We start from the raw sequence: 26765 nt of genomic DNA, 5'->3' as shown, positions 1-26765 counted from the left end.
GCCTATGTCTCCCTCTCATGGTCAACCTTGGCGTAATCTTTATTCATTTGCTATGCTGCAATAAAAAATGGCAGCGGTCAATGAGTGTGAGCTTTGTCCCAATGGAAGCTTCCATTCCTCCATTCCTTTGTCACAGTGCTTAAAGTGGGAAAATCACTACCAAACTACAACACCTTTACCTTCCAAAATCTTAAGAGATCAAAGTTCTCTTGCCTCAGTTTTTGGCTGGATGGCCCTCCAGAAGTTACAAAAATTTAATGGAGAAGGGAATAGAGGGTTACACGTCATGTTTGAACAGGGTGCCAAGGCCCAGAGTCTGCTTTTTGCTGACCAATCAACACAGCCCCAAAATAGTGATTCTGATAGGGAGTTACCAAGAAACTTTGGTGACTCTGAGGATTCCAGCTCCGTAGCATTAAAACTAACCAACCAACCAACCAACCAACCAACCAACCACATAATGGTTATACAATTCAGCATCCTGAGAATCTCAGATTTGGTTATACAATTCAGCATCCTGAGAATCTCAGATTTCAGGGGTTCAGGCCATATATCTCAGAAGGCCGAAAGGGTAGCTGAGTAAGACTTTACTTTTCCGTATGACTAGCATAGTAATAAAAATTATGCAGAATTATGGAGAGTGACATTATGCAACCCTATTTGATTTGCATAATGCATGCAGGGTGTTGATTCCTGCTTTTACTGATGCAGGGGATCTATTTTACTTCAACGCCAAAGGACACAGCGCTGCCAGCAGCTTTTCTGTAGGTAGATGGCACATTTCAAGCCAAGTGTTGGGGTTCTAGTGGTCACGAGTGCCTCCTACGGGAGAGAGTTCCACAATTCAACTATCTGCTGTGTGAAGGAGGACTTCCCTTGGCTGGAGGAAGAAGAGTGTCCCTCTATCGTTTTACTCCACGCACCGTGCATCGTTTTAAACATCTCCCATCAAGTCCCCTCTCCTTTAATTGCCTGAATTCAGAAGCCCAAAGGTTATAGCCTTTTCTCATAGGAAACTCATTTCAGGCCTTTTTGGCTGTCCTGGATGTCCTGCTCTGCACACTTTGGTTCACAGAATCATAGAGCTGAAAGGGACTCAGAGGTCATCCAGCCTAACCCGCTTCCTGCCATGTGGGAGGCAACGGTGGCCTCCCTGAAAGGTCACCGTCCGGTGAAAGAGAGCTCACCACCTCCCAAAGAGCAACACCATCCTGGATCCCAACCATGGAAAGAGACCGCCTAAAATGAATGCTGCCCTGCCTCTACATCTCCCTGTGCAGAGAAGATGAGCAGATCACGGAGAAGTCTCAACTACAGCTCTTTGCCCTGCTCTGCCAACTTCTGCACAGAGGAAGTGACCTTGTAGGTTATCTAACATAAGAAGAACATGCTGGATCAGGCCGACGGCTCGTCTGGTCCTGCATCCTGTTCTCATAACGGCCAACTAGATAGCAAGCAGGATTCGCACACAAGAGCACTCTCCCCTCTTATGGTTTCCAGCAACAGGTATTGGGAAATGTTACTGCCCCAAACTGTGGAAGCAGAGCATAGTCAACGATTGCCCTCTCCTCACATATTTTGTCTAGCCCTCTTTTAAGGCCATCCAAAGCAGGCGGACCTCACTGCCTCCTATGGGAGGGAGCTCCGGAGTTTAACTCAGCGCTAAGTGAAGACAGACTTCCTTGCTTAAATGCAGGATCTGCAATGCAGGAGGAAGATGCAGCACCCCTTGCAGTTTGCCACCCAGAGAAGGCAAGCCCACATTGCATGCAAGGCACCTCCAAGCCCCCCCCCCCCATTGGCAACCACATATTGCGGAAGAAGGCAACGAGGGGAGAGTTAAAGTCACTGTCCTTTTATGCATTTCTTCTATACAGGGGGGAGAAGGTTTCGCTGCGTACATTCAGGCTGGGGCTAAGCCCTTAGAAAGATACAAAATGGAGTAGAGAAACCTCCTCCCTTCAACTAGGCGATCCCAGAGACAGCATTATTGCTCAGAGAAAGGGGGGCAAGCGAGCTTAAGGCAACAGGGGCGACTGGCTGTAGCAGCGGCAACCCTCGAGGGGGCTGCCCACAGTCTGAAGGTGCAGGAGCGGGCTCCGTCCGACTGACGCGGCTCCGACTGATGCGGGTGATCAAGATCTCAAGCAGTCTTCCGTGACACCCTGAGCTGCCAGCTCGGCTAGCACATTGTCCAGGTAGTTGGGGTCTGGGTAGCCGTGCCCCGAGATGTTGGAGTCCATCTCCGTCTTGTGGTGGATCTCGTTCCACACCACAGTGTTGCTCTCTCCTGTTGTGCTGGACGTCCCGATGGTGAAGATCAGTCTCCTCCTCCAGGCCACCTTCAAGAGCTCCAAGACCTGGCAAGAGGAAGGCAAGGCAGGGAGGGATGGAGAGGTCACTCAGAACTGACTTGCTGATTCAGTAGGGGCTACCTCTGCTGGTGACACTGTGTGGCCGTGAAGCCAAATCAGAGTGAGGGTGTGAAGCTTTGCCCTCGCCCGGAACTAACTTGTTGATGTAATGGAGGCCACTGCTGCCAGTGATAATGCATTGTTGTGAAGCCAAATTAGAGTGAGGGCACCCCTCCCCATCTTGGCCCTGGCAGTTTGGGGTGGTAGATGGCAGTAGATGGCACCCTGCAACCATGTGGGCGAATGGACCTTGGCTGTAAGTGTGAACTGTTTCTATGAAGCTGGTGCCGTTTTGAGCTGAATCTGAGCGATGGGGAAGTTCTAATTTGGCTTTGTTCTGCATTCATCAAGAGGTGTTTGCCAGTCCTTATATCTCACCTCCTTATTAGCCTTCCCTGGTGTTGGATGGGGTTTTGGCCAGGACAGCTGCCAGTGTCCCCCACTGCATCTTACATTTACTACTACTACTACTGCTACTACTACTACTACTATTTATATCCTGCCCTTTCCCTCATACTGGGGCTCAACGCAGCTTACACAAATTAAAACACGGTACAGCTAAAATACAAAAAAGCTAAAAACATATAAAAGATTATCGTTAAAAGTAATCAAACTTTTAACAGAATCTAAACAATCTAAGAAGCAAGTCTATTAAAATACAGACAATAAAGAAGACAGACATAATCTTGTGCTCACCCCCTCCTCTATTATAGCCTTCACCAACCTGATGCCCTCCAGGTGTTTTATAGAAAAGTTTTCAGCAGGCATTTAAAAATTAATACAGAAGGCCCCTGCTGAATCTCCAGTGGCAGTGAGTTCCACAGTACTGGGCTGACAACACTAAAGGCTCAGTTGCTTGTTGTTGTCAAATGAGCCTCACCTACTCAGGAAGCAGCCAGAGCTGCTCCTGCAGATAATCCCGGAGTTCGAGCTGGAATATAAGAGACCGGGAAAGTCCCTGAGGTACCCTGGACCTAAGTTGTTCCAGCTCCCAGCAGCCCTTGCTAGGGATGATGGGACTTGTAGCCCAAAACACCTGGAGTGCATCAGGTTGTCTAAGGCTGACCTCCTAGCTCCTTTGACTCTGTTGAAAGATGACTGCCACAGGTAAGTGCAGGTGATGACTCCGTCCTACCTTTCTTCCCTTTTCATTATCCGGCAGGTAACAGTAGCGTGGGAAGCCCCTCGCAGAATATGGGCGGCCTGGGTTGGGGTGCTCTGGACCCTGGAAGAGAGACAAAAGTCATGCATGTGCAATCCAGTCATTGGCTGTACTGCCCACTTAGCTTCAGAGGTGGCTGTGGGAAGGGGACAGTGCTGTATAGGAACACGTTGGAAGGGTTGCTGGTTAAATATCAGGTGGGTACTTTGCACGCTGTCATTCAGGCCTGTCGGCAGACCAACTCTTGAGTTACAAAGATGTCTGCAAATGTGGCATGAAGGCTGGCAACATCAACCGCCGCCGTGTGGGAATCCCTCGCAGATGACCACAGTGCCTGCAGGCAGTCAGGCTGTGACCAGAGGAAGCATGTACGCTGGGAGGAGCACAGAGAGAAGAAATGCCATGCTGCATCTGCAGCAGCACAACCGGATGCCTTCGTCTGCTCCAGCTGCAAGAGGACATGTCTCTTGCATGTCAGTCTCTACAGCCACAGCAGACGCTGCAACCTTCCAGCGGTTTGACATCGCCCCCAAAGGCACACTCCTCCATTGTCTCCCAAGACAGATGGATGCCAACAGTCAGGGGTAGCCAACATGCAAACCCTGACACTGCACCCGTGAGCTATGATTTCCCCTCTTCCTTAGCTGATGCCACTGCATAGCAGGGGGTTGGACGAGATGACCCATGGAGCCCACCTCTATGATTCCATTCTAACTTTCTCACCTGAATGCCTCTGTTAATGTGGTACGTGATCTGTATCGAGCCACAGTCCTCGTTCCCCGGAAGGGACTCGGAGAGTATGGAGATGTCCATCTTCCCGTTGGGCTGGGTGCCTGTCTTCTCCCCATAGATGGTCTTACAAGACGGGCACTGGAGGCTGCCGTCCTGGAAGGTAAAAAACCAGGTCAAATAAAGGTTTAGAACCTTGATAACCAGGGGACATGTCAGGGTGGGGAGCCTGAGCCCCAGGATCTTTTGAGGCAGGCTCCAGATCTCCTGCATCTCGTCATTACTTTTACTTCCTTTTTTAAAGAAGTTTTGCTTATACTTAGAGAGAACAACTCTGAAGCACAGCAGCCCACCCCTGGGATCCAGTTTACTACCCTGATTGTCCATGGCAGCCAGGCACACCACAAAGTGTGGAAGAGATTGCAATCACTCACCTCCTTAAGTTCCCAGAAGCACCTATTCAACCCCACTCTGGCTGGAACAGGTTTTACATAGACTGGCATGCCTACTCTCCTTGAGCCCACAAATACGGTCACCAGTGGCAGCCAGAAATTTAATTTTGACGGCTGGAAGGAAAGAGTTCTTTCTGCCATCGTTAAAGCTGGCAACAGGAGGCAGAGAGCACCTCTTTCAAATTGGAACCAGGCACTTAGTAATATAGAAATATGCCTCATGCTGAGTCAGTCCAACAGCCCATCTAGCTCATCGTCTGACTGGCAGCAATTCCTCTCCAGGGTTTCAACCAGGGAATCTCTCCCAGCCCTACCATGGGAGATGGAACCTGGGACCTTTTGCATGCAAAGCAGATGCTCTGCCCCTAAGCCATAGCCCTTTCTTTTCACCCATTATCTCCTGGGAAACCCGCTTGCCAGGCATGCGACGTAGGAGGAGGATGTATTTGTTTTTCCTCTGCAATACAGGAAGGGAGGGAAGCCAAGTTTAATGGCTACCAAGGCCAGGCAAAAAAAAATAACTCCCGTGTGTGTGTGTGTAGTGGGAGAGAGAGGGGACTGCTCAGCAAGAAGATAGGTCACAGCAAAGAAAAGAAAGCCGAGCTTGGGGGTGCAAGTCCTTGTACAAAGTCAGAGCTGTTTGACCATCTAGGTCACATTCACCCCATGTATTTACAGCTCTGTGACAGCACTTTAAAGAGTCACGGCTTTCCCCAAGAATCCTAGGAGCTGTAGTTTGTTCAAGGTGCTGAGAGTTGTTAGGAGGATGCCTCTCCAAGGGCTACAAACCCCCTTTTCCCCAGGGGGCTCTAGGGGATTGGTACATGCATATGTTGGATATTCTCTCTGTGTGTGTGAGAACCATTTGTTCCAGAAACAGAGAAGAACAAAGAAGTAGTTTCAAGAAGCAGCAGAAGGCTGAGATTGTTTTGTCTATGCAAGGACATTTTTTGTGGGAACTGTTCTTTGGACATGGACATTATGACAGGAAGCGCTGATAACAAAGGTTCTGTGTAACTTGTTGTGAGTTTCTTGCTTGCGCCTTTTGGTGAGAGTAGCAGAGAGTGAGTCTTGGACTTTTGTTGGACTCCAAGCATGGCTTGACCACGGCAGTGGTGAATGTCTGTATATATCTGCTACCAATATGCTTTTATGCCTGTCAAGTAAACCTCTACATTCGACTGAATCTTTATAGCATCCATGATTGTTTATTGCCTACTGTGTGTGCCTTCAACCCCAAAGACGCTTCCAAGGAATGAGCTGCATTGAGGTGTAACTCTGCTGAGTATGGATACTAGCACACAAGTGCAGCGAAAGTGGTGCCGGACTCAATCCTTCTTAATCGTCCATCAGTTTGATGGATTGATCCAACAGCAAATGCATCAGCTATATGCTTGTAGGCATAAGGAGTCCATACAATACTTTGTAAGGGCAGACTGGAGCAGGAAATTACCAGGACCACAATAATACTTCATTTTAGTAGTCAGTTTCTTGCTAAAGGTGCTTCCTGTAGCCAAACAACCATTGCAGAAGGGCACTTGATGTAGGCACAAGCGAGTTAGAACATTTCACAGTTTTCTAAAATTGAAAGAGGGCGTTTCTAAAGTTTGAGGCCTCTTTTCCTCTCAAGGACCAACAATGCAGTCAATCAACCATTTGCAAGACTTTTGCACAGAAATTCCTAATTGTGGGTGAAGATATTGATATATTAATGAGTTGTTCTGGGCTTCATAAATTAATACAAGAACCTTGAACCTGCGCTTGGTTATTTTATGAGCTAAAATCCTTATGGGATATGTGTGTGTGTGTTAATGGAAATCTAGATGGAGCATTTGCTGAAGCTGACGTACCGGAGGAGCTTGCTGGAGAATTGAGACTTCTGCCCCTATCCCTGGTGTTAAGTTTCCAGCAACCTTAAAGGTTACAACATGCTGGAGTGCCAGCATCATCCCTGCTATGATGATTACCCTCAGCAGCAGCTGCACACCATGTCGATTAGGGAAAGGGTAGCTGCTTCTTCCCATGAACACATGCACCCTCCCCACCCACCAAGTACCTTATTGCCGCTCGTGTACATGGCCAGCACACAGAGGAGGTGGAAGGTGTGGGTGCACTTGGCCAGCCTCCCCACACTCTCCGGTCTGATCGTCTTGCTCTCGCAGGCGTCGCTGTAGCCTGAAGGGGCGCCTAGTTTTTCCATGCAGATGATGCAATCCTGGACACAGAGAATCAGTATTTCAACTCAAGCAGAAGAGGACGCTGGAGAGGAGCAGGGTCAAGAGGGGGAGTGGAGGCAGGCTGCTGAAGAAGCCAGGAAGTCTCCCCCTCCTGCTGCAACCAGCTACCCTCCCCCCTGGTCTCCCAGGACACTCAGAGAAATGAAGAGCGGAGGAGAGATTGGCTGTGTGCATAGTCTGCGACTGCTTGGGAAAGACCATGGAGAGGAGGAGCTGTAGAGAGCAGTGGGAAAGACTTTCAGTCCTTGCAACTGCTTTATCGGGGCAAGACCTACATGGACGAGTTGCTGTGCTCACTGGCCCTGTGCTGTTTTGCTCTCTTTGAATAAAGAGCTAGCTTAATGGGCGCCATGTTTACTATTGTTGACCTAACGCCTGACTCCGGCTCCTGACAACTAACTTAAATTGTGATGTTTCTGTAACCGATTTAGCAAAAACGAACAAATAAAGAAAGCTGCATTTCCCCTTCCATTCTCCCTCAACTTTAAGCAGGGGTGAGGAACCTCAGGCCTGGAGGCCAAATGCAGCCCTCCAAGCCTCTCCACCTGGTCCTCAGAACTCTCTCCAGGCCACAGCCCTCCTCAGCCCTGCCCTGTACCCGCCGTGAGTAGCTCTGCCTGGCTGGAACATTTGCTTGAACTCATGCCACTGGATTGCCTGGATGGAGGAGAGAGAAGGCTGGGTGGGTGGGTATAGAAACAAGCCTACTGTAGAAATTTGCATTCATTGCCCTGCCCACTTTTGGCTCTGGCCCCACCCACCACCTGGAGGTTTGCCTCAGGCTGAAAGAGGTTCCCCACCCCTGGTTTCTAGGGAGGGCTCCGTTCCAAGCTTGGAGGGGCTCCTGGGGCCGTTCTTCAGCTCACCTCGTCAGCAGGGGGTGCCTTCAGCTCCTCCAAATATTTCTTAACCACCTCTTCAGGATTGCTGGAGCCACCTAGAGAGAGAGAAAGCACAGAAGGAGACATCAACCTAAACTAAGGCACAAATCTGCTTGGGAGACAGCAGATGCAATAGGAGCAAGCGGCCCACAGGCAAGTCAAGGCGACGGGCCAAGGAGGAAGGGTTAGAGAAGGTGCAAGAAGGTTAAATCCAGCAAAAGTAATTTCTGAGCAGTCACAGCCAGCGCTTCAATGCTACGTGCATAAGATCACAGAGCAGGGCGAAGCCGTTTCCACCGATAGGCACAAGAGCTGGGTAGAGGCCATTCGCCCCATATGTCTGAAGTGTGATAAAATCACTTTAAACAATCATGGGAGCTGCAGTTTATTAAGGGCGCTGTTAGGAGGCCCCTATTCCCCCCCCAGAGCTACTTTCCACAGCTGGGTTAACAGTCAATCCCTCTTCCCAGGGAACTCTATGAATTGTAGCTCTAGGTGCTTTCAATGAACGTGGCCTTGGTCTCTCGACTTGCAATGATGACAGAGGCTTTGCTCTGCTCCTGCAGTGGGTCTGTAAGGAAGGGTCCAATACCTGGGCAGAGGACCACCTGCCTAGAGAGACTTCTTAATACCATTCTACCGTTGTTCCCCTTGAAAGAAAAGGTAATATCAAAATGCATTGAGATCCAGTCATTGGGAAAAAACCCTCTGTGCACCTACTGGAAGCCACAGTTGTCTATTGGGGAGAAGAGCACCTCTGAACATATGCAAAGTCCTCTCCCCTCATCCCAGAGAGCAGATGCAGCTGGCCAGTGACATACAACACTACCCTTAAACCAGGAGTGGCTCCCCAGATTTTGCTGGCCTACAACACCCCATTGACACTTGGGTCAGACTAGAGGGGTGATGAGAATGAAGACCCATAACAGCCAGGGGGCCACAGGTTCCCCACCTGTGCCTTAAGCTACTGGTGGGAGAGGTAAGCAGGTTGTCCACAAACTGCCCAGAGCTAAGGATCCAGAATACCACCTCCAAGAATGCAAAAATGTGGGCTTGTGGAGCAATGCAGAGAGAAAACATCAGGACAGTGGTTCTTTACAGTGATTTCTGACCAGTCTAGAGCCTAAAGCAAAGCCCTTTCCTTTCTTTATACTTAAAAGTTTTACTGCTCTTACCACTTTCAAAGCTATTTATGATTCTGACTTTACAAGTCACAGGAAAGCCAATTATTAGAAACAGATACTGATTTTCTTACAAATTAGTTACTGTACATCTGCGGTAGGCAAATACTTGTGTATGTCTGGTACGTACCCATATATAAATATATACTGCTCTAAATTCCCTTCACCTGTATGCTGTCGTTGGCAAGACTGAGTAAAAATATTTTTCACGCACAATTCTTTGCTGCTTCTTTTTTAGCTACAATATTAGATCAGAGCATACATCTATTTCTGCATTTATTTATTTTTTAACTAAATGTGCAGTTAATTGCAACTGGCTTGAATGTTACTGTATTATTATCTTCCTTAGTGGGTTGTGCAAACTGCCCTGCTGAATAATACTTTTTATAGCAGGCATAGGCAAACTCGGCTCTCCAGATGTTTTGGGACTACAACTCCCATCATCCCTGAGCACTGTTCCTGTTAGCTAGGGATGATAGGAGTTGAAGTCCAACAACAGCTGGAGAGCCAAGTTTGCCTATGACTGTTTTATCCCTAGTAAAGGGCACTGGAGACGAGTTTATGGAAACAAGAGGGCAGTGGCCGAAAAATGTCTGGAAACCTATCAGAAAGCAGTGGATGGGATTCAGCTAAGGAGTCACACCAGTGGAAGTGCTGCCCAATAGCTTTCCTTTCTACAACGACACCATCTGCCCCCCCCCCCCTTGTGCCCAAAATTGCCTCTTGTGGGGTTGAGAAAAACCCAAGAGTAGCAACATGGGATGAGGATAATTACTTCTGGCATGCTGAAATCATTGCCCTGTTGGAACGATCCCCCTAGTATATCTGTTTTGAAATGTTACGCTATTCTGGGCTGCATCAACAGAATTACAGTGAAGGGAAGAAATTGTTCTGGGCACCACAATTTAAGAAAGATATTGACAAGCTGGAACGTGTGCAAAGGAGGGCAACTAAGATGGTTAAGGGCTTGAAAACCATGCCTTATGAGGAACGGTTGAGGGAGTTGGGTATGTTTAGCCTGGAAAAGAGGCAACTGAGAGGAGATATGATAGCCATTTTCAAATATCTCAAGGGCTGCCACATGGAAAATAGAACAAGATTGTTTTCTCCGGCTCCATAGGGGAGGACCCAAACCAATGGATTCAAGCTACAAGAAGGGAGATTCAGGCTAAACATCAGGAAGAACTTTGTGACAGTAAGAGCTTTTCCAACAGCACAACAGACTCTCTTGGAAAGTGGTGGACTCTCCCTCATGGGAGGCTTTTAAGCAGAGGTTGGATGGCCATCTGTCATGGATACTTTAACTGAGATTCCTGCATTGCAGGACTAGATGACCTGGGGAACTGCTCCAACTCTAAGATTTTATGGTTATTCAATTGTTTTGCATTACAATACCCATTGACTGTGTGGCAGCCCAAAATATCTGGAAGGCACCAGCTGCTGGAGAAGGCTGAAAGCAAAGGGGTTGGCCAAAACAGGGATTTTGGAATTTCTTTTTAGGATGAGCCAGATGGAGGCAATAATGGTTCCAAATACCAGTTGGTGGAAACCACAGGTGGGGAAAGGGCTCTTGTGCTCGGATCTTGCTTGAGGATTTTCTGTAATGGGCATCTGGGTGGCCACTGTGAGAACAGGAGGCTGGACTAGATGGGCCATTGGCCTGATCCAGCAGGCTCTTCTTATTTCCCTAAAGGGAAATGTGTCTCAGCATAACAAACACAAATGGCAACAAATAGGAACTTGATTTATCATTAAGTGATCTGGGAATCTTTCTAAATGAGCAAATTAAGAGGAGCTGTGATGGATGAGCCCTAAGACTAAAGGACACAATTTTTTTTAAGGGGGTCAGTATTATGCACATTTGCAAACCTGGGAAACCCAGCTGCAACCAAGGTATCACTGAGCCGCCGTTCAGCCCAACATGGCCCAAAACATTTTACTAATACCAGTTTAACCACCTGAGACTGTTTCTGTGTCAGCCACCAGAAGGTGAACCTCGGCTAATCCGATAAGCTGCAACAGGAGCCTCCGCTGCTATAAATATAGCCTCCTCCTCCACCACCACCACCCTTCTCTTCGTTCTTGTGTGTACCTTGGTTTCTAAGCATAGAAAGCCTGGAGACCACCCGACTTCTCTGTTTGGGAGCACAGAGGCGACTTTAGAAAAGGTCATGCAGATTCTGGAGAGACTGCGAAGCAGCAGCGTGTAGGCAAAGATCGCGTCAAGACCCTCTGCGGCAGAAAAGGGCCAGGCCATACATAGAGCATCCAAAGCTATCCAATTTGCCAGAGAAGCCAGAAAGAAGGAAGGAAAGGAGAGCAGAATGCCGCAAGGCGGAGGTGGTGGCGGCAGCCGGGAGGAGATCTCCCCCACAACCCGCCCCCCTGAGGAATCCAAGCAAGTGGGCTACCTTTGGTGAGCTCTCTCCTCCTCCCCTCCTTAACTGAGCTGTGTTTTTTAGAGGCTCTAGGGGCTCTGGCGGGCTGAGGTGCCAGGCTGAGGTGCACAGGGAATCCAGGGACTGACATCAGAAAGGCCATCATGCCTACAGGGGGGCACGAGATCAGCATGCAAGGTGGGGAAGGGAGGGAAGGAGGAGCGAAAAGAAAATTTGCATCACACAATTTGCCAGGAAATAACAAAAGGAAACCTTGATTTGAGAAATTGATTCGACCAATGTAAAAAGAAATCATAAAACAAGCACAAAGGAAAAGGAGGTGATTCAGTATTGCAAGGGGGTGGGGATACAGATGGGTAAGACAGAGACACCTAAAAACTCACTTTCTCTCAAAAGGGTGGAATTGGGGTGTGGGTGGGTGTGGGTGCAAGGAAGCGAGTCAAGCAGCAGACACGTTCACAGCTGCCCACTTCAAATGATCACATAAATCAGGGATTTGTAGCCCACAACATCTGAAGGGCCATAGCAGATCTGAACAGTGGCCATGCTGGCTAGGGTGGATGGGAACTGGAAGACCAAAATAAATGGAAGGCACAAGCTTGAGGAATGTTAATTGGCACAGGGAAATTTTCCCAACTAAATTTTCCCCAGAAAAAGCACATTACTGGTGATAGGGAATGCAGGCTCCCAGCCTTCAGTTTAGCAAAGAGCAAAAGCTTCCATTTTTACTTTAGAATGAACAATAGTTCCATGTGGCATAAAAGCTTGGGGGAACTGTGGCTTGATATAACCAACATTCACAAAAAAAACCCAACAACAACAAAGCATGATCAAGCTGGAGATTTAGAGGGTGGGGCATGCAAGGCTCACTACAGTCCATTCTCAATCACTAAACCATGGTTTAGACAAGTCATCTGAACCATACTAATACATAATACGACAAGAAGTCACAAACACACCACTGTTTTTCAAGGGGTCCCTCCTAGGTTCAGCTGGTTCCTGAAAAGCCCTGAGCTGATGGCACAGAACAGAATTTTTGTGTGGCAGAGAATTCTGGGGTGCTCCAAGTTCATGTGAGTCCTGAGGCCTACACTCACCATGGCGACCATATTGAGGGCTGCTGCAGTGCCTACTCTAGTCCCAAAGCGAGAAATGGGCAAGATATCATCCCAGCAGCTGCAAAGCGTTTCTGAGGCATGTAGAAGCTGCAAGACTCATTGCTGTTCCCAAGCACCCATGTTGGAGACCAGCCACCTGCTTTCCAGAGTCAGGGATGGATAGGTGGTGAACAGATTTTGGAGGAAAAAGAAGACCACACCCTGCTTTTTTTTTAAAAGGATGGGAGATGTCAGGAGTGAATCCTCCATCTCCCATTTTATGACTTCACTGGGTGTCCCCACACCCTCCTGGGCTTTTCTTCCTTGCACCCCATTGCAGTGATACTGTGCCCAATTAAGGCAGACACTCTCCATGCACAGAGCCAGCCACAGGGGAAAGTAGTATGCATTCAAAACATATAGCACATGGAAGAGAATTTGTGGACTGTAGTCTCCCATTAGATCGTCTGAGCATCTTATGGAATATATGGGGCAGGGGTACATCTTGGCTGTGAGTCCGGCAACACCTGCTCCCTGGCTTGCTACCTAGCTGGGGAGGGTGAAGTCCTGACTGACTGACTGACGCTACAAAAGCTGAGACTGCCTAAGAGGCCGGGGACCATCTTGGCTGCGAGTCCTTCAAGCCCTGCTTCTCAGGATGCCTGCAGACTCTTGGGGTGGGTTATTTATTGTTTAGGGTTTTTTGTTGGGGTCATGATTTAATTTTGGAGAGGCTTAACCTTGCTGTTATTAATAACAATTTCTTGTATCTTTAATTTTAGATTTTATTATGACAGCTGCAGATTGTTTATATGCTTTTACTTTCTCTGCTTATGTCTACTTCTGTTGTACTTTTGCAGTTGTGTACATCTTTTCATGTTGTGAGCCACCTTAGGCCTGGTTTTAACTATGGAAAGGTGGTCTTCTCAATACCTCTGTCAGGGAAAGGGGACCAATGGTCTGAACTCCAGTAGCAGCCTCTGAGAAGCAGAAGGGGAGAGGGGAATCTGTATCAAGTATGGAAAGACAATCTATTGGGAATTCAGAAACCCTCATTTTAAGGTGAAGTGGACTTAGGGACATTCAGGAGGAAGCAGGCAATATGTTTACCCCAACAGGACACAGGCAACTGCTAAAAATAGGGAACCCGTGGCCCTCCAAAAGGTTGCTGGACTACAAATCCATCATTCCTGACTATTTGCCATACTGGCTGAGGCTGATGGGAGTTGCAGTCCCACATAATCCGTGAGGGCACCATTTTGTCTTTTTGCTATACAATTGAACACCTAAGAGATATTGCAACAATTTTCTTTTTTTGCTTAATGGTTTCTGGGATCAATGAGCAAGGGTTGTATCCAACTAACTTTTATACAAGAGTTCAAGTTAATGGCCATGACTAACTTAGGTTGGTTAATTTCAATGGGTCCACTCTGAGTAAAAGTTAGCTGACTACAATCCCAGGTTTTTGTCTACGTTTGGATGAAACCGGATGCCATTTTGAATCAAGATGGAAGACTGAATCGCTCAAACCTGCATGGATTTTAACCACACTTTGCATGATGGGTCCTGAGATCAAGGAGCATATTTTTATCTGTGCCAACTGGATGCCATTTTGAATCAAGATGGTGGACTGAACCTTTCATAACTGCACCTTTTTAGTTTCTTAAAATTCCCAAGGAACACCGGGTATGAGGCTGCCAGTTCCTTGTAAGCCCAGTTGCCAATGTAAGCCATGGGCGCGGGGGGGGGGGCAGGGGGCGGGACGGGACGACGACAACAAAAGGAAATAACAGGAGCCATTTACCTGCCAGAGCTCGGCTCACTTTGCTTGGTCTGGACATATTCACTGGTAGCTTTGGGACACTGGGGAGAGAAGAGGACAATGTTATTGAATGTGTTTTAAAGTGGATAATTATAGCAACCACAAGGAATAAGCAAGAGAATCAGACATACCTAGGGCTGTACATACTCTAGGCTAAAATTGCATCTCTCTGCCTAGGCAATCCAGGTTTGGCCCCCTGAACAGCTGACTCCTACAACCATGGATAAATCAAGCAAACTGTACACATGGGCACAGTTTATAGTGACTTTATCAGATGGGGGAAATGAGGCATACACAACCCCATCACCACCACTGCAAAACCTATTTTCAGCAGGATATATTATCGGCTTTCTGAGATTTTAACAAGTACTGCCCAGTTTAAAACACTCACACACAGCAACTTGCTTTTTTAGAAAAAGAAAACAGACGATTCTCAGGAAGTTAAATTCCAAGCCCAGTACCAGTTTCTTATACTCCAGCTCAAGATATACCAAGTTTTCTTACAACACCACCACCAAGTGCTGGGACAGCTCAGTTGGTAAAACATGAGACTTTTAATCTCAGGGTCATGGGTTCGAGCCCCATGTTGGGCAAAAATTCCTATGCTGCAGGAGGTTGGACTAGATGATCCTTTTGGTCCCTTACAACTCTACAGTTCTGATCTGATCCAGTATTTCCTGGCTTTCTATCTAGGTTGATTCATAAAACAAAACCTTCACAGTCAGATTAAAGACATCGTCTGCAGCTCTAGGGGGGCTTTCTGCTGTGTGCACAAAAATGAAGAGTTTCCAAATCTAACAAAAATAAGAAATATTTTAATCTGGGGTGCTGACCAACAAACAGCACAGCCCAAGAGCTGGATAGCAATGGCTGGCTGCTCAGATTTCCTTTAATCACATACATGGGAATATTCTGTTTGAAGGTGGGTTTTTGCAAACTTAAAGTATGTGAGCCCGGACAGAAGTAATTACACACTTCCGACAGGAGGCTATTATGTGGAGGAAAGCTGCCCAGGGCTGTCTGCTGGTGCTGAAACAGGACCTTTCCACAGCTTAAGCTTCTACCTTATCCCCCAAACACCAGCATCACCTTCAAGGCCTGATCCCCACTTAGCACTGGCAAGTGAAAGAGGAAGTCTAAACACCGCATAAAGAGCAGCAGCAGCAATACAGTGACCCTAACCTGAAGGCCAGTTCACACATGCAGGGTGAATCACTTGGATACTAAATACTTGCAATCAAATGTGTGAACCCATGCCACCAAGAGGGCATAAGAGCATGTTGCAGTCAACATGGCTTATCCAAATGCCCGACAGCCGATAAGATCGTGTCCTGAAGGAAAGAGTCACTCGAATGTAGGAAGCTGCCTGATATCAGCTCAGACGATTTAGCCCTGCATTTTCTACAAGAGGGGTGCGGAGCCTTTTTTAAAACTCAAGGGCTGCATACCCTTCTGAGCAAGCTTCCGGGGGCCACATACCAGTGCTGGATGAGGCCAGAGGCAAAAGTGTGTGGAACAATGAATGTGATTTTTATATTTGTACAGGAAGCTGGTTTCTTGACACTCAGGTACCCCACACTATATTCCATCCAGGCAAGAAAGAGACACGATCAGAGTTTAAAGCCACATTTCAATCAGGCAGAAACTCTCAAGGAGGATGTGAAGCTGGCCCGGCGAGAGTTGTGGCCTTAGGAGTAATAAGGGACAGTTAGAGGGGACTGGGCATGGGGTACATTTGGCCCCTGGGAGGGAGGTTCCCCACCCCTGAGCTGAAACAGAGTCCACTAACTATCAACAATTTAATTTAATTTTTCACTGTGCTGAAGTTGCATCTCTTTTCCAACAAAAATTAATTGGGAGATTCACATGATTTCAGTTGCAGGCTTCAGAGGCTCTTGTAAAGCAGATAAACATCACCATACAAGAGAGAGAGAGGGGAACAATCAGCAGTGGCTTCACAGTGATTGGCAGTGGCACAGCAGAGTCTCAGGCAGAGGGAATCTTTTACATCTCCTGCTACCTGAATCCAGTGTGCAGAAGCAGAGACAAAGGGAAAAAACCCCTGTTGGGGATCATTAGGAAAGGGCCTGACACCTTCCACACCTTGCCGATATCATAATGCCTGTGGCACGACCACACATGGAATGCTGGTTGATGTGTCTCAGAAAGTTTATTGCAGAGCTGGAAAAGGTACAGAATAAGGGCAGTCAAAACCATCAGACAGGTGGAACAACTCCCCTACCAGGAAAGGCTACAACATTTCGGGTCTTTTTCATTCTGAAAAAACGTGAGTTGGGGTGGAGGGAAGAATGTGATATATAGAAATTGTGCATGGCTTGCGATAAATTTGTTATCTCTATAAAAGCTGCGCGTAAGCAGAACACCCTATTGATCAGCTCAGAAGAGTCTGTCTGATGGGGTCTTCTCCAATGCAACTGCCTCGTCCTAATAAAGAGCCTTAAACAGACTTTTAGCCTAATCACAGAGTGACAACTTGCTTTCCCCCCACTCCCACAGGATGAATGCTTTTCTCTCCCCCTCTCATAATATGAGAACCCAGGGACATCCAATGAAGGGTGGAAGATTCAGGACAAAAGGAAGTCCTAATTCAGACAACACATAGCTGATGTATGGAATTTAATACCAGAAAACATAGTGACTGTCTAACCTGGTTGGATTTAAAAGAACACACACAATTTTGCACAGGACGAAGCTATTGGTGGGTTGTGAAGTGGGAGAGGGTGGCCTGGGGGAGAGTCCCATGGCTGAGAGGGCCAGATTTGGCCCACAGGCCTGATGCTCCCCACCCTTGGCTTAGAAAGGATGTTAACAACTCAAGAGTAGATCAACGAACATAGCTCACCTGACTCCTTTTGATGTGGTGTTTGCTGGGCTTGGCCCAGCGATGGCTCCGGACTGTGGTGCTGCCCCGGCACTGTGTACATTCAGCCTTGGCATTGACCGTGCTCCGGACAGGGCTGGCTTGTTATAAGGCACAAAGCCCACCAGAGAGGAACTGAGCCCCGCTGTCCTGCCAGCAACCAGATTCCCAGCAGAGGGTCTGGGGGCGGTTCCGGCGGAAGGTCCAGGGAGGTTCACCATGGAGTGCCGAAACCGTGATGTAATGGGGCCAGTCCCACTGTTCAACAAGCACTGCTGGCATGTGCATGAGGGTCCTGCATGGGGAGGCCCCGTCACTGTGGTGACTGGGTAGGGAGAGTCCACCCGCCTCCGGATCCTCCGCTGGTAGCCCGTGACCTTGTTGGTCTGGGTCTGCGAGATGAAATCGATGCTGTACTTGTAGCCAAAGAGCCCGAGATCTGCCTGGGGGGTGTTGACTGTGAAGGCTTGCTCCAGGTAGGTGCAGACGGTCATCTCATAGGGGAACCAGCCACCCTCATCATTCTGCCACTCCCAGACGACTCCCTGCCCAGCGGCTGAATCCAACTGGAAAACGTGTCTGCGCACAGAGCGCATGGTCCCTGCGAGGAAAGAAAAGGGGTACCAGCAATTTGTAAGATGAGCAACAATGGTAAGGAACAAGCCTTGCATCTTTTGACAAAGGTCCAGGCCCCAATTGCAAAGGAAAACTCTTGATTTTAATGATCTGGAGTATTTTGGTACCCCAAGGCCTGGCAAATCACCCAGTCCTCAGGGCCACACCCTTCACTGACTATGCTTTGCTCCAACCTTGAGTGCTCTTGTCAGGCTGGAATGGGTTCTTGGGCTCTGATGCATTGTCCTGTGTATTTGGACATGGGACTAACAGCCCCGTTGTTTCTGTGCCTTAAGGCTCTTCTCCTAAATTCTTCAGCACATAGCAGGTCTCCCTGAACACGCTGTTCCTGCAGGACAGGAACAGAGAATGTGGTGGACTCCAAGTGTCATAGGACTACAGCTCCCATCATCCTTCTCTGCTGGCCATGCAGGCTGGTGCTGATAGCAGTTGGAGTCCAATATTGCCACTTTGGCTAACCCTACTGTGAAGAGGAAAGGGATCCTGGGGCCAAAGGAACTTGGCTGGGAGAAGACATTCCTCCCCCTCCAGGTTGGAAACACTTGTAACTCTTATTCTAAATACAGTGGTGCCCCGCAAGACGAAAATAATTCATTCTACGAATTTTTTCGTATTGCGGTTTTTTCGTCTAGCGAATTGGCAATGACAGCCACGCTTTCGCTAAACAAAAAAAAAAGACGAAAATTTTTCGTCTTGCAAGGCAGCCCCATAGACTTTTTCGTCTAGCGGGGCAGCCTTCCGCAAGACGAATGCCTTCGTCTAGCGAGTTTTTCGTCTAGCGAGGCATTCGTCTTGCGGGGCACCACTGTAACAGAGAATAGAAGACCCAACAGTGACCCGCATTCTTGTTCAGCTCCTCTATTATTTAGTGTATTTCTATCCTGCCTTTCTCCCAAGTAGGGATTCAAGGCAGCTTGCAACATTTAAAAACATATTTATTAAATACAGAATAATAAATACAACCTAGTTGAAAACAATAGTCAAAATATATCACAGCACATTTAGAGCCAGCAGTTAACACTGGGTTTGCCCTGACAGTAGCCCAGTGGTCAGCATGGTCTGCACCTCAGTTTCCAAAAGCCCATCTGAACAGGAAGGTCTTTGCCTACTGGTGGTAGGGTAACAAAGAGGAACCGAGTCTGACCTCTCTTGGGAGGGTATTTCACAACCTGGGAGCAGCCACAAAACAGGATTTCTCCAATGTCACTCACTACCTGCTGTGCCTCTGATGTTGATGGGACAGAGTGAACGTGCTTACCTAAGGATCTTAGCACCTGAGCAGGTTCACATATGGAGATGGGACCTTTCAGGCAGCCTGGGCCCAAGTCATAATGTCCTCTAGATGCTCCTGGACTCCAACTCCCACCAGCCTCAGCCAACATGGCCAGGGATCATGGGAGCTGTAGTCCAGCAGCAACCAGAGAGTGTTTGCTACCCCCACATCTGCTAATCTGTCCACTGCTGACAGCTGAAGTGCCACACTCCTGTGGCCTGACTTTGCATCTGTTGCTCTCTTCTACAAAGATGTTCAGAAACTCAGGAAGGAAGATTTCCTGCCATTCTCTCTGGCTTCTGATGAACAGCCCAGATTGCCTGGGTTTTTTTTTTAACATTGCAATTACAAAGTTTTGCAGAAAGGCATTTCCTGCTAGATTTCCTGCCCACCCCCCAATGGTGTGTTTGTGTGTGTGTGTGTGTGTGTGTACGTATGCATGCACACACACACACACACAGTTTGTCCTACTCTAAGTAGGCAATTGGTGCATCTTAGTAACATTAAGCCATCCATTTTAATGAGTTTACTTTGAGTATGACTTTGTTGGGTATTACCCACTAGGGCTGGGTGATATATTGATACATCATTCAAAACCGTTTTGAAGTCTGTATCGTGATAACTGCTTCTTAATTTTAGACCTGGCCAATATATTGCAAACCATGACACGTGTGTGTGTGTGTGTGTGTGATGCAAAAATCACGAAGGGAAAACCGTGAAGCCAGCCAATGCCTCTACATAGCTTGATCCTTATTTCAGCCATCATGATAGATCAATATATTGTGATGTTTATCTGGTGATATATCACAATGTTGCAAACCAGGTATTGCCCAGCCCTACAGTATTCACCTCTACATAATCTCGTCCAGCCCTAGTGTAATCCTCTTTTAAAGCCATCTAGATTGCTGATCATCACTGCCTCCAGTGGGAGCAAGTTCCCTAGTTTAACTCAGTGCTGTGTGAATAAGTCCTTCCTTCTATCTGTCCTGAATCTTATCCAGCTTCATCGGACATTCATGAGATCTAGTGTTATGAGAAGGGCCACTGCTAAGTCACGACCAGGCCAGCTGGCATAGCAGCTTTCCTACCTGTATCTTGCCGGAACTGCGTGAGATTCGGTATGTCGATGATGTAAGGTGCTAGCGTGGAATCCGCTTGCCCCAAAGGAATGCTGCCGTTGACAGGCCAGGAGGGCAGCGACTGCCTCCCCTTTGCCATGAGAGCCTGGAAGGACTGCTCGATGTAGCTGCACACGCCGCTTGGGTACGGCCTCCACCTGCCGAACTCATCCTGCCACTCCCATACGGCCACTCCTGGATCTGGCAGGGACGGGGGAGGCCCGGCGGAGGTACCTGGCAAAGTTGCCATCTTCAATGGGCTTTTTGCCCTTCCTCCCAAAAAAAGTGTGTGGGGGGGGAATATGGAAGGTTTGGGGTGGTGTCAAGTCAGAATTCAATTTTTCATCTTTGGCAACAGCAGCTTGTCACACCTGCAAATTAAAAAAGGGGGGGGGATGTTAGCCTTGAGTCTCTGTGTTGTTACTCAAGGTTCAAACAAGTGGGTGCCAAACAAATACAGTATACATGGTAATATCACCGTCCACCAATACAATGGTATGCGCAAGAACAGAAGGACTGCAGCTAAGTGGTTAGAGCATCTGCTTTGCATGCAGAAGGTCCCAGGGCTCAATCTCAGGTAGGGCTGGGAACATCCACTGCTTGAAACCCTGGAAAGCAAATGTAGGTCAGTGTAGACAATTCTGAACTAGGTGGAATGATCTGACTTCCTATGTTCCTAAGAAGAATGATGAATGAGGGGCAAGTTTCCTTCCTTCTCCTTCATTATTTCGTATTTCCTACTGCATTCTTATTTTTACCTCTTGAATTAAAATAAAAATGAGTGGAAGGTTAGAGCTGAGCTGAAGCAGCCTACCTCTGCCCCTTTTTCAGAGTCACTGGCACTTAATTTGTCCCATCTTGTGTGGTGTTTTTGAAAGACTGCACAGAAACACCTGCATTTAAATTATAAATTCCTTTTTATGCACACTCTGCATGAAATGTACACATTTTTCAAACCTTTCCCTCCCTGTAAAATACTTTTAAAAATACATAAAATGTATATTTTGTGCACATGTTGCATGGACTGAAACTGCACTGCAAAGATCCACACAAATCCACACTATGTTCCAATCCACCACTGCAGAAAGTGGACAGAATGAATTCATCCTATGGGAAGATCAAGTAACAGCACAAAAAGCAGGTAATTAAAAAAACAACAACACCCAAACAACTAGGATTGTTCTGGTCTGTTTGGTTCATGCAGGAGTCTGGGAACATGGCTTCATGTGGGGTGAAGCCTCTGGCTGCTGGTGGCAACAAGTAGTTTTGACAGCTGCTACAAGCACACAGACAAAGCCTCCTTCTGCCCTTTCCAACTGCTGCCCAAGAACCCTGCCTCTGACAGCATCAGCCCTGCATGGCACTTGGAAAGGAGGTAGGAACAAGGAAGAAGCAGGTCAGATAACCAGGTTTTTTTTCCACCCAGGAAAGAATCTAGGACAAGCTCAGAAAGAAAGCTTTTCCTTTCAAAGCAGAGAGGCTCCACAAAAGAACTGCTTCCTTCTCCTGGGGCTGTTGGAAGGGCAAAGAGGAAAGATCAGTTGTACTGGGCCCAGCATGTGTGGACAAAGAGGGGTGGTGGTATCTTTCTAACCAATGGCACAAAGGCTTTCATGCAGGCTGATTTTATAAGAACAGAAGGTTTCAGTTTTATTCTTGTATCCATTTTGCTTTCACTGTTCCTCAAGGAGACAAGAAAGCTGTGGAGCCTGTTCCAAAAGCTTTGCAGTAAAAAAGCTATGAGCCAGAAAAAGGCCCACAAGGTCATAGCTGGTGAAATACATGAGACCATGAACTCTGGTCCCAAGTCCAAAACTGGCAGCACATGCACCCCTTTTCAAGCTGGATGCATTGAACTCAAATGTGAACAAATGACACCAGGGAAGGAGGAAAGAGGTCACCAAAGCTTTTGCTGTGTGCTGTAAAGAGTGAAAGAAGCTGTTTTCAAGTCAAAACAGAGGGTTTCCCACCCCCAGAAAATACTTGGCTTCAAAACTCAGCATACAAGCAAAGTATAACCAGCTTACATAGAATGCTACTGTTGAGTAACCCAGGTTTGTAGGTCAATTGAGAGGAGGGTTAAAAGAAAAAATGGCACCCTGATATTCCTTATTGGTGGCACTTTTACAAAGCAATAAAAGGAAAGACCCCTGCCTCAAGAAGGCTGCAGTTTAAAGTATATCTAAAATGCACTCGGGCGTTTTGGTTTTGCTTCATCATTTGCTGCTACAACTACACAGTGCACTCCTGCCTAGAGAGAAAGGATGGTGTCCCAAACCGCAAGCAGAAAGGAGTAGTCTGGTGCAGGGATACCAAAGGAGGATCTTAAAAACACTAAAACGGTCAATTCTAGTGCTTTATTAAAGGTGAAAACTTGCAACATTGAGTAAAGAGCCCTGCTGCCTTTACAGTCATGGGGCGAACACAGCAGCAGCAAGCAGTTGCCATGACTTGTCCACACGCAGGTAAACGTGTATACATTACTTATAAAAGAAGCTGCATATGACAGCTTGGCCAGAACCTCCCATCAATCCACCTGACCCTTGAGGGCATAGGTGACAACTATCCAAAGCTCTCAGATAGCTCTCTGGGCCCAGAGCCAAGATCCCAGGGCCCACAGAAAAGCATAGCACCAAAACAAGCCAATTAGCAGATATCCAAGCAAGTGAATATACATATGTGAGCTCATTCTTGCAACAACTACCAATTAGTTTCAAAGTTATTTTGACTACCAAGATGGCCTTGAGGGCCTTCCGAGAACAGTATCACCTTCAGTTCAACACAGATGGGGAACTCGTGGCCTTCCAGATGTTGCAGTACAACCCCCCTAACACCCTGATCGTTGGTCACGCTGGCTGGGACTGATGGTAAGTGGAGGTCAACAACATCCAAAGGGCCACAAATTAGCCCACCCCAGCTATGGAGGGTTTAAACGTGACCAGCACTACTTTGCTGCTGAACACTTTCAAGCACTCCAGAATCTTGGCCATTTCACATTTCTGATGCATGCTTCCGCTTACTGGTATTTACATACGATTTTGCCTAAGGGCTCAAAAGAGCACTCTTTCAGTATTCTTATTATTTTTAAAATTAGGCTGGTTGTCTGCTCTGGAAAGGGTTGAACTCTCCCTTAATGGGGCTGCCCTTGGAAGGAAACTTCAGCTGGTCCAAAATGCTGCAGCCAGATTACTAGTCGGGATTGCATTTAGATCTCATATAACACCTGTTCTAAAACAGCTGCAATGGCTGCCAATGCATTTCCAGGCCCAATTCATGGTGCTCACAGTAGTGTTTAAATCCCTAAATGACTTAGGCCCCAAATAACTGAAAGACTCCCGCGTTCCCTACAGACCCTCTCAGTTGGTAAGATGGGCAGAAGGAGCCCCTTAGTAGTTCTGCAGAAGCTCAGAGTGGGAGTGGCAGCTGGGAAGATGGCCATGACAATTAGTGAGCAGCTGCATAGTTTGAAGGTACCCCACGATCAATCACTCTCACTGGAAATCTAATAAGCTGGGAATGTCTCTTTTCAGTTTAGAGTCCGGCTTTTTGAACTAAACAGCCAAATCTTTTAACTACACTCCCTTAGAATGAAAGCACAGGAATGTTCACAGGCATTTCCAATTAATACCAAAACCAAGGTACTGTGATTATTTTGTCACTCTTCATAGCAACCCTGGCAAGAGAATGAAGAGGGTCCACCCATTCACAGACAAATTGCAGAAGCCACTTCCAGCAACACTGTGGTGATGTGGAAGAAAATTAAGTCCAGAAAAATGCAAATACTCCACCAAGGCCTGTGGTGTTGGGGTGGGTATTAAATGTAGGGGAAGCAGTTCCATATGCCCTTCTGGCAACGTGGAATGATTACCCAATGTAAGTAAATGGAGCCGAGAATGACACACAGAGGTGCTGGGAAACAGCTGGATGACATCTATCCCCTCTGCTCTCACATATACACACAAAGTTATTACTCATCCTTCCCCAATTAGATTTGCTGACATATGAATGATAAAGGAACAGAGAGGAATGGGGAATAGCTGTCTAGGACCATAAAGTTAGGTACCAAGTCAGCCAAACAGCAAGCCACCCCAGAGGCAGGCCTGTTTATTCGAAGGGCGACAGATTCTTGCAGCTCAGACCCCTCAAGTGAAAAGCGGCTAGACCTGAAGATGCCTGGTGACCTCTGTCACGAAAAGGCAATCCTGCTAACACAGTTAGAAACATACCGCTGGATCGGACCAAAAACCCTACCTAGCCTAGCATCCTGGTTCCAACCAACAGCCAATGGAATGCCTCCTGGAAGCTTGGTGAAGTTGAGAAACCTTCCCCAGCAGAAGGGACTTAGGGGCATACTTTTCATGTATAAAGAGGACCCCTCACACACAAACATATATACCCACACCCTTAGGGGAGGGACTTACATCCCAATGTACAATTCTGCCAACAGCTCTGATCACTCAGCAGCCCACCTTTCTTGGGAGAGGAAACCACAACACCCCAAAATACCCATCCCACACCCACACAGCTTTCATGTAGAAGAAAAGTTGCACCATAGCATGTGTGCCTTAGTGCATGCACACAAAACCTCCCCCAAGAGAAGCCTGAATCCTTAAAGGAATGCCACCTTGCCCAGGGGACCATTAAAGCACCCCTAAAACAAGTCCACCGTTTTCTAGACAGGTGACTATAGCAATGTCTGGTGTATTAAAGCCAGTCAATGTGCTGTCAGACTCCAATCTCCATCGGCCCTGGACAACATGGCCAATAGTAACAGATGATTGGAGCTGGATGTCTAACATCTAGAGGCCACCACTTTGCTACCCCCCTCCTACCCACAGAGTTCTGGCCTATGACCAGGCGGTCCTGGGTTCAAATTCTCAAGTCAGGCTTGAAGCCCACTGGGTATCGCTGGGTCACACATCATCATCATCATTATTATTACAATTATACCCCACCGTGCCTCCAAGGAGCTCAAGGTGGTCCACATGGTTCCCCTCCCACTGTAATCGTAACAGCAGTGTTATTTTTCTAGAAAAAAAGGTGCTGGAAATCACCATGAACACCTCCCTTGTTCTCTTGTAATGGCAATGGTGTCCACCTGAGAGGTGCCAGAACTGAGTTCCGGTGAGTTCCAGCTGGGGGGGGGGAGCCCTGTTAGGTAGGTTAGGCTAAGAGGCAACAAGTGGCCCTTAAGGTCACCCAGTGAGCTTCATGGCTAAATGGGGATTTGAAACCAGGTCCTAGTCAGACACTGTAACCACACAGGGCTGATCCCCCTTGCACGATGGTTCGGTGGGGCAAGGGGAGAGAAGAAGTGAAACTTCCTCTGCTTACCTTATGTTCCTCCTTCAAGTAAGGGCAGGGTTTATTAAAAATGCAAAATGCGATAAATGAATAAACCACAACCTACAGGTTTTGAGAGTCATCCCTGGGCTAGAAGGAGTGGCGAAAGAAAGAAAGAAATCAGAGTGGGTGGGTGGCCTTGGGCAAGTACTTGGCTGCTTAGTAACTCTCTCCGTCTCCGAAGTCTTAACTTACCTTACCGGGCGTGGGGGCTGCGAGGGTAAAATGGACAGGACAGGAAAGAGAAACAAGAGACCACAAACACCAACGGCCCCTCCACCCCGAGTTTCTGGGAGGAAATGAAATATGTCACGTTATTAAAGGGCCGCTCCCAATTTTCTCAGAAACTCCACGTACCAAAAAAAAACCACACAAATTTATTTTTATTTATTTTTTTAACCCTGGAAGCACTGCCGGAGACTGAAAGGCACGAGGGGTCGTGGACCCCCTAAAATCCCCCCCCTCAGTCCTTCAACCCACTTCCCTCAGACCCGCAACACTTCGAACCCCCCCAAAACGATTCCCCAAGCCCCCCAGTCCTCAGCCCCCCAAACTCTTCAAACCCCCAACTCCCCCCCCGCCCCACCTCCCTACGTGTAAGTGGGGCTGAGCCGCCTCGCCCTCCCAGCCCCTCACCGGAGGCCGCTGCCAGGAAGCTCCTCGTTGCCGCTGCTGCCGCCGCTGCTATTCCTACCGCGGCTTCCTCTCGGAACACCTCCGCCACAGCCAGAGTGAGTAAGCACGCATGCGCCGCCGCTGTCGTTATCGGCACCGCCTCCTCGCTGCCGAGCAGCATCATGGGAGTCGTAGTCTTTCCTCCCCTCTCCGCTGAAACGACTCTTCATTTTCCAGCACAAGCATTCCATTCGATTCCGCCCCCCGTCCACGAACCACGCATGCTCGCCGGGCGTACCGCGGTGCGTACAGGGAAGGGTAGTTTCGGGAAGTGAGAAGGGCTGCAGCCCCTCCGCCTCTTCCCACGTGGTGGTGGTGATTCCTTTGGAAGGGACCTTTGCAGGAGTGCAGGTGGTGGTTGTAATAATAATAATAATAATAATAATAATAATAATAATAATAATAATAATAATAATAATAATAATAATAATAAACCTGGATTAGGGATGTTGTCATATTATTAGT

The 26765-nt window shown here is 47.7% G+C and overlaps 1 protein-coding gene across 2 annotated transcripts; it reads right to left on the bottom strand.

Moving 5' to 3' along the window:
* Positions 1 to 1834: 1834 nt before the first annotated feature.
* DTX2 (deltex E3 ubiquitin ligase 2) lies at positions 1835 to 26359 on the bottom strand. Of its 2 annotated transcripts, XM_033171719.1 has the most exons (10): positions 26262 to 26359; positions 20253 to 20653; positions 17238 to 17856; positions 14357 to 14415; positions 11468 to 11602; positions 7861 to 7931; positions 6814 to 6972; positions 4300 to 4461; positions 3550 to 3639; positions 1835 to 2360 (listed from the first exon to the last, which is right to left on the bottom strand). In XM_033171719.1, the coding sequence occupies exons 2-10, from the start codon at positions 20530 to 20532 to the stop codon at positions 2136 to 2138; spliced, it is 1800 nt and encodes a 599-aa protein (XP_033027610.1). In that variant the 5' UTR covers positions 20533 to 20653; positions 26262 to 26359; the 3' UTR covers positions 1835 to 2135. The 2 variants fall into 2 exon arrangements, with proteins under 2 accessions (XP_033027610.1, XP_033027611.1); XM_033171720.1 differs by lacking the exon at positions 11468 to 11602.
* Positions 26360 to 26765: the final 406 nt, after the last annotated feature.

The sequence above is a fragment of the Lacerta agilis genome, chromosome 15 (genome assembly GCF_009819535.1).
Source record: "Lacerta agilis isolate rLacAgi1 chromosome 15, rLacAgi1.pri, whole genome shotgun sequence".
Lineage (NCBI taxonomy): Eukaryota > Metazoa > Chordata > Lepidosauria > Squamata > Lacertidae > Lacerta > Lacerta agilis.
Note: the sequence above shows the minus strand (reverse complement) of the source record. Positions and strands in the feature narration are given on the sequence as shown.